Source organism: Carlito syrichta, unplaced genomic scaffold (assembly GCF_000164805.1).
Source record: "Carlito syrichta isolate Samal-C Ts95f unplaced genomic scaffold, Tarsius_syrichta-2.0.1 Scaffold307408, whole genome shotgun sequence".
In the NCBI taxonomy this organism is placed as follows: Eukaryota; Metazoa; Chordata; class Mammalia; order Primates; family Tarsiidae; genus Carlito; species Carlito syrichta.
Window position 1 is genome coordinate 278713 of NW_007251504.1, and position 8086 is coordinate 286798.

Sequence of the window (8086 nt, forward strand, 5' to 3'; positions counted from 1 at the left end):
GTGCAGTGGCACGCTCACAGCCACCACAGCCTCGACCTGCTGGGCTCCAGCAATCCTTCCACCTCAGCCTTCCAGGTAGCTGGAACTACAGGCACGTGCCACCATACCCAGCTAATTTTTTGACTTATCGAAGAGATGAGGTCTCACCAAGTTGCCCAGACTGGCCTCAAACCTGTAGGCTCAGGCAATCCTCTCACCTTGGCCTCCCAAAGTGCTGGGATTATAGGCGTGAGCCACTGCGCCCAACCATGACCACAATTTTTAATAACTGAGGATTCATTGTATAAATTTACAATATACATGGAAAAATACATTATAAAATTTGTATGTTCTTTATATTCCTAACTTTAATAAAGTAAGAAATAGGATACACATCCATTGTTTTCAACACAAGTTTTCATTTGTTTTTTGGTTTTTTTTTTTTGCTTTTGAGTTGGGGCCTCACTCTGTTACCCAGGCTGGAGTACAATGACACAATCACAGCTCACCACAGCCTCAGCCTCTTGGGCTCAGGCTGTCCTCCCATCTCAGCCTCCCAAATAGCTGGGGCTACAAGCACACACCACCACACCTGGCTAATTTTTTTTATTTTTTGTAGAGATGGAGCATTGCTGTGTTGGTTAGACTGAATTCCTGAGCTCAAGCAGTCCTCCCATCTTGGCCTCCTGAAGTGCTGAGATTACAGGCATGAGTCACTATGCCCAGCCCTCACCACAAATTTATTTATAAAGGAAGTGGTTGAGATATCCTAAAATTTTCAACAACAGGGAATTTGTTAAGTTGCATCTTAGTCATATGGAAAAATACCATGCAGCCTTTAAGCTGATACTTTAAAAGAATACTTAATGGTATTTAAAAATGTTTTAATATATTAAGTGAAAAATGACATTGAAAATTATAAATACAGGATGATCCCAAGTTTTTAAAAGCAAAAATTATATATGGCATTTTTTTTTTTTTTTTGAATTGGAGTTTCACTCCTTCACCCAGGCTGGAATGCAGTGGCACACATGCTCATGGCCACCCCATCGTCGAACTTCTGGACTCCAGCCTGGGTGAACTTCTGGGCTTCTTCCTCAGCCTTCCAAGTAGCCGGAACTACAGACACGTGCCACCACACCTAGCTATTTTTTAATTTTATTGTAGAGATGAGATCTCACCAAGTTGCCTGGGCTGGTCTCCAACCCACGGACTCAGGCAATCCACTTGCCTTGGCCTCCCAAAGTGCTGGGATTATAGGCTGAGCCACCAGGCCTGGCCTATATGGCATTTTTAAATGAACGAGAGAGAGAGAGAGAGAGAGAGAGAGAGAGAGAGAGAGTTTTCATAAGGAAAAGATTGTGTACCAAAATCTCAGCAGTGGTTATCTTTGCTTGCTTTTTATTTTCTCTTTTTTACCAATTATATGTATTCTAGACTGAATATAAAGTATTACTTTGCCGTCAGAAAAACAATGTCTTCAAACTAAAATTATGTATGAGCCTTAATATTTATGGTTTTTATTTTGACACGAAGATTTTATATAATAAAATTCCTTCAATAAGAACTCTACTCAGCTGTAGTTGGGTTGGCCTTAAATCGATCCATGAAAACATGGTTTATTCTACAAATTAATAATATAAGAGGAACATTCAGAGGAACACTTACGAGCTTAGGAGAACTTTTCGTATACCCCGAAAAGCACGCATGAGACTCCATAAGTCATCTTTTAATCCACGCCCATCCCCAAGTGCCTCTTCCTGGCTGGTGAATTTGCCTAGTTGGCTCTGTCCACTATTCCCCTCTTTTTTTTTTTGAGTCGGAGTCTCACCCTGTCGCCCGGACTGGAGTGCGGCGGGAGCGGCCACCGCAGCCTCGACCCGCTGGGCTCCGGCGATCCTTCCGCCTCAGCCTTCCGAGTAGCCGGAATTACAGGCATGCGCTACCACGCCCGGCTGATTTTTTGATTTATTGTAGAGATGGGGTCTCGCTGCCCAGGCGGGTCTCGAACCCGCGGGCTCAGGCCATCCACTCACCTCAGCCTTCCAAAGGCGCGGGATTCCAGGCTGAGCCACCGAGCCGGCTTATTCCCCTCTTTTCTTTGCATCTGGCTTACCCCTGCTCGCTGGGCGGTGAGCTTCTCAGTGAGCAGAGCGTGTGCAGTCATGGTTCGTGCTCATGCCGAGTTACGGCCGGCCATCTCTCAACCGTCCCAGTCTCTTTCCACAGGTGATGAAAACGTATCACATGTACCACGCCGAGAGCATCAGCGCCGAGAGCAAGCTGAAGGAGGCCGAGAAGCAGGAGGAGAAGCAGATCGGGAGGGCGGGGGACCCCGTCTTCCACATCCGGCTGGAGGAGAGACACCAGAGGAGAAGCTCCGTCAAGAAAATAGAAAAGATGAAGGAGAAGGTCAGTGCGAACGTCCCGCAGGGCCCTCCTGGCCTCACCTGGGGACCCAGCTGATGCAAGCACGTCGTAAATCACAGGCACCTGACACGCATGTCCTCCCGGGGGATCGAAACGTGTTTGAGACATGCAAAAATCGTGTCCTAACAGCTGGACATCATTTAGTGGCGAACGCCAAGTATCCAGTGCACAATGTGGGGACGTGATTATTAACAAAGACACGTCATCGCAAATGGGCCTGAAGCCCAAAAGCATGGCTGTTCTTCCCCATGGCTGGGGAATTTTAGTTTGCATTTTAAATCACATTCGAAATGTACTTTTGGCAAAGGACTCAAGGGTCGCCTGTAGAAGTGGGATACATTGTTTAGATGAATAAACGTTCTTGTATGTTTCTCTGTCTTGTTTTAAAATGACTTTGCTTTCTTTTCCAATGCCTGGATGGTCTTCATTCCAGAGACAAGCAAAATATTCGGAAAACAAGCTCAAATCAATCAAGGCACGGAATGAGTATCTCCTAACACTCGAAGCAACCAACGCCTCCGTTTTCAAGTATTATATTCACGACCTTTCAGATTTAATTGATGTAAGTACTCAAAGTTTTTGTATTTTTCACATTAAAATGACATGGACAATATTGCATTGATTAGAAAACACCACGCTTTTTTTAAAAAAAAGAGACAAAGTTAGCCGGGCTCAGTGGCTCAGCCTGTAATTCCAGCGCTTTGGGAGGCTCAGGTGAGTGGATTGCCTGAGCCTGCGGGTTCCAGACCTGCCTGGGCAACTTGGTGAGACTTCATCTCTACAATAAATCAAAAATTAGCCGGGTCTGGTAGTGCACGCCTGTAGTTCCAGCTGCTTGGAAGACTGAGGCGGAAGGATCGCCGGAGCCCAGCAGGTCAAGGCTGCAGGGGCCGTAAGCGTGCCACTACACTCCAGTCTGGGTGACAGAATGAGACTCCAACTCAAAAAAAAAAAGAGACAAGGTCTTGCTTTGTCACCCAGACTGGAGTGCAGTGGTGTGATCATAGCTCACTGCAGCCTCCAACTCCTGGGCTCTAGTGATCCCCGTGCCCTGGCTTCCCAAAGCACTTGGATTACCAGCATAATATACCATATCCAGCCAGCATCATTTCTTAAGACTGTTATTTTATGTTATACTCAGAAAGAAAAAAATATTTCTAATTAAACTATACATGGTACTAAGACACTATCAATTGTAAGATGCGTGTGAAAAAGTGTGTATCTAAAACCAATGAAAAATAAATTATTAGGATCTGTGAAGCTGTGAGTACCTGGTAACCTCAGCTAACCTGGTAACCTCCCCACGCTGGGACCGCGGCTCACGCCTGTAATCCCAGCACTTTGGGAGACCAAGGCAGGATAATCACTTGAGCCTAGGAGTTCGAGACCAATGTGGGCAACATGACGAGACCTTGTCCCTACAAGAAATCAAAAAATTAGCCGGGCGTGGTGGCGCATGCCTATAGTTCCAGCTACTCGGGAGGCTGAGGTGGGAGGATTGCTTGAACCTAGGAGTTTGAGGCTGCAGTGAGCCCTGGTCATGCCACTGCACTCCAGCCTGGGCAACAGAGTGAGACCCCAACCCCTCCTCCCACAAAAGAAGGAAGGGGACCCATCATTTTCAAAGTATGCAGTAGCATAGCTTTGATTATGTTCATTGATTCAAAATCTTTTGATTGGACCCTTGCTTTTGTGAGGTGCTGAGACCCTAAGAGGCCACTCGGTCCTTGCCCTTCTGGACTTAAATTGGAGAAGGTAGTCGACAAGCCAGTGACCACACAAATGATATCAGGCCCTATTATAGCCGTGATAAATACTGTGATGCAAAACAGAGTAGACATAAATCACATGTAGAGATCTGTCTGTTCTTTACACTGTGTCTCATAGGATATGATACAGAAAGTAGTCATTAGGCATGTTTAAAACTCTCTAAATATTATTCATATAAATATGTAAATTTAAAAATATATTTTTGAGACAGGGTCTCCCTCTGTCACCTAAAGTGCAGTGGCATGATCATCATAACTCATGACAGCCTCCAATTCCTGAGCTCAAGCCGTCCTCTGGCCTCAGCCTCCTGAGTAGCTGGGACTACAGGCACCGCCACACCCAGCTAATTTTTTTCTATAAAAAATTTTTGGGTAGAGATGGGGTCTTGCTATGTTGCCCAGGCTGGTCTCAGACTCTTTACCTCAACTGATTCTCCTGCCTCAGTCTCCCAAAATGTTGGGATGACAGGCATGAGCCCCTCGGGCTCGCTCTGTATCCATTATTAAATGTTTGCAGCATTCACTGCGACTCTTACTCGACTTGACCTCTCTTCATCATCCCTTCATTCTTTCACTCAGAAAATGGGTCCTGAGTGGGCCAGTCATTGTGCTGGCCCTGTAGGACTGCAGAGATGGAACAGACATTGTCTAAAAATGCCGCTACCCACAAAAAAAAGATGAAAAGTGATCGAGTGCCTTAAGGAAAGCCCAGATAGAGCAGCAGGTTCAGAGAGTTACTTGCTGGAATTGCACTCCTAGGCGGCTTTGTACTGATGGGATTCTACAGTGTATGATATGATAAAGTGATTTTTCATGGCTTATAGTAGCTGTCATAACTTAAACATACAGTAGATTAGAGTAACGTTCATTTATGGTGAATTTAAGTCTTGTGCGTTTAGCTGCTGTTTTAAACCCACATTTGACAGTTTTCAAAGGAATTATTGAGGGAGGAAACTGTGTTTTCGTTGTTAATACTCTGATATGACTTTTCCCTTTCATTTTGTCTCAAACCAAATTCATAGTCTTACCATTTTTTTGAGACAGGGTCTCACTGTGTTGCCCAGGCTGGAGTGCAGTGGCACAATCATGGCTCACTGCAGCCTCTACCTCCTGGGCTCAGGCGATCCTTCCACCTCATCATAATATCATAATTTTTTAATGCATATACAGAACTACAGGGTAAAAGTAAAACCAGGGAAAACTTTTTTCTCCTTTCACTTGTTACAAATATTGCAATCACTTGATTGTTTTAAATGCAGAAACTTTTCTTGTTGTTTTTAATACTTATTTATACTAGCATTCTGAGAAGTAAAAGGGCCTTTTTCTGTTATTCTGTTGCTAGATCTCCAAATAAAAATTTCCACTAGGTTTCCTAGGGAGAAAAAAAGAGAATTCTGTGGCCCCTGCTTTTGGGCTTAGATCTGCAAGTTTTCTGCAAAGCCTATGAATCTGAGAGCCCGAGCCCTATGGAACACCCTTACTTCGTTTTTCATTTAGGACTTATTTTCGTAGCGTTTGGAGTTCCTGACTGAATGCAAGCCAATTTTAACACAAGAACATCTCTCCACGTAGTTCTTTAAGACCTACAAGGTGCAAGCATTACTTTTTTTTTTTTTAATTTTAGAGCTGTGGGTATAAGTGAGGATTTGCTGCATAGGTAAGTTGTGTGTGGGCAAAGTTTGGGCTTCTAGCAGGCCCTGTCTCCCCCAGTATTGAACCTGGTACCCCATGTGTTGCCACGTTCCCTCCTCCCTCCTTTCTCTCTCCTTCCCTCCCCCCCTACTCAGTGGTGTCCAGCATCTGCCAGTCCAATCCTTGTGCTCCTGTGGCCCGTGATCAGGGCCTGCTAGTGACTACAGCACTATTTTTTTTTTTGAGTTGGAGTCTCACTCTGTCGCCCAGACTGGAGTGCAGTGGCCGCTCCCGGCCACCGCAGCCTCGACCTGCTGGGCTCTGGTGATCCTTCCACCTTAGCCTTTCAAGTAGCCGGAACCACCTACTATGTCCAGCTAATTTTTTTGATTTATTGTAGAGACGAGATCTCACCAAATTGCCTTGGTGGGTCTGAAACCCGCGGGCTCAGGCAATCCATTCACCACGACCTCCCAAAGTGCTGGGATTACAGGCTCAGCCACTGAGCCCAGCAGCACTATTCTTGACAGTGGGAGTCCAGCCATGGGTAGGACAGAGGCCTTCCCTTCATGGAGTACATGCGTGATTTCGGAGACGAACTTTACACGAATTGTTGTACGTATTAATACACCCACGCGCATGCGTATTTATAAAATAAGTCATGGCAATACCACAAAGAAAAATAAAACAGAGCTGCATGTGCTTGAGACAGTGGTCAGGAAAACTGCTATTTGAGCAGAACTGTGAGCGGGACAGCCATGTGACTGTCTGGGGGGAAAAAATCTCTCTATCAGAAGGGATGGGCAGGGCTTCAGGTGCAGAGGAAGAGGTGTTTCACAAGATACTCACAGTTGATGGCTCATGTCTGTAGTCCCAGCACCTTGGGAGTATAAGGTGGAAGGATGGCTATAGGCCAGGAGTTCAAGACTAGCCTGGGCAACATAACAAGGCCCTATCTCTATAAGAAATAAAATAAGAAAATAGCTGGGCGTGGTGGTGTGCACCTGTAGTCTCAGATACTCGGGAGGCTGAGGCAGGAGGATTGCTTGAGCCCCGGAGTTTGAGGCTGCAGTGAGCTATGATTGCACCACTGTACTCCAGTGTCTAAAAAAAATAGAAACTGTTCAAGGAATAGCAGAGGAGGCCAGGATGGAGCTGAGTGAGGAGGAAAGTGCCAGGACCTGAGGTGGAGAGAGGCCAGCACTCAGGCTCTTTGGGCAGGAGGAGCTGGGATTCTGCTCTGTGTGTGACTGGAGCCCTTGGAGGGTTTTGAGCAGGAAGTGACATCACCTGATTTGCGTTTCAAAGACTCACTCTGGCAGCTGGGGGGTGGTGGACTGAGGGGGTCGAGGCGGTCCTGAGGACAAGGTGACCACGAGCTCTAGCAGGATTCCCTGCAGTGACCCCAGCTAAAGGTAATGCTGGCTTGGACTGGTGTGGTAGCAATCCACCCATCAAAAGTGCTCAGAGTTTTGTTGTTGTTGTTTTTTGAGTCGGGGTCTTACTTTCTTGTCCAGGCTGCAGTGCAGTGGCACGATCACAGCTCACTGCAGCTTCGACCTCCCAGGTTCAGGTAATCCTTTCACCTCAGCCTTTAGAAGCCAGGACTACAAGCGCCACCGCGCCTAATTAATTCTTCTATTTGTTGTATAGACGAGGTCTCGCTAGGTTGCCCAGGCTGGTCTCGAACTCCTGGGCTCAAGCAATCCTTCCACCTCAGCCTCCCAAAATGCTGGGATCACAGGCGCGAGTCACTACACCCAGCCCAAAGCAGTAGGAGTCATAAGATAGTGACGATAGCACTAATAGGAATTTGAGACAGTGCATAAAAAACAGGCTAGGAATGAGTAGTACGTTGAGGTCTTGAGTTGTGACTCCTGGGTGAATGACAGGGCCGTCTATTGACACAGAGGCCACAGGCTTGAAGGTGGGAGCCTAGTCCTGTTGTATCCAGTAAGACTGAGATGCCTGGTGGAACGGCATTGACGTTCCAGATGTATAAGACAAGCTGGGCTGGATAAAGAAAATGTGGTACATAGACACAATGGAATATTATGCAGCCATAAAGAAGGACAAATATATGGACTTTGCAGCAATTGGATGGGCTTGGAGGTGATCATACTCAGTGATCTATCACAGAAACAAAGAACAGAGTACCATATGATCTCACTTCTAAGCAGACCTTGAACAATTATACTATAAGAAAGCGTCTGGCACTGGGCTTGGTGGATCAGCCTGTAATCCCACGCCTTTGGGAGGCTGAGGTGAGTGGATTG

The 8086-nt window shown here is 46.2% G+C and overlaps 1 protein-coding gene across 1 annotated transcript in view; it reads left to right on the plus strand.

Moving 5' to 3' along the window:
* LOC103266852 (SLIT-ROBO Rho GTPase-activating protein 1-like) overlaps positions 1 to 5675 on the plus strand; it is a 66942-nt gene extending 61267 nt beyond the window's left edge. The window contains exons 5-8 of the mRNA XM_008064478.2: positions 1545 to 1555; positions 2209 to 2391; positions 2843 to 2971; positions 5598 to 5675. Of these exons, the coding sequence (XP_008062669.2) occupies positions 1545 to 1555; positions 2209 to 2391; positions 2843 to 2971; positions 5598 to 5675 (401 nt within the window). The remainder of the gene's footprint in view (positions 1 to 1544; positions 1556 to 2208; positions 2392 to 2842; positions 2972 to 5597) is intronic.
* Positions 5676 to 8086: the final 2411 nt, after the last annotated feature.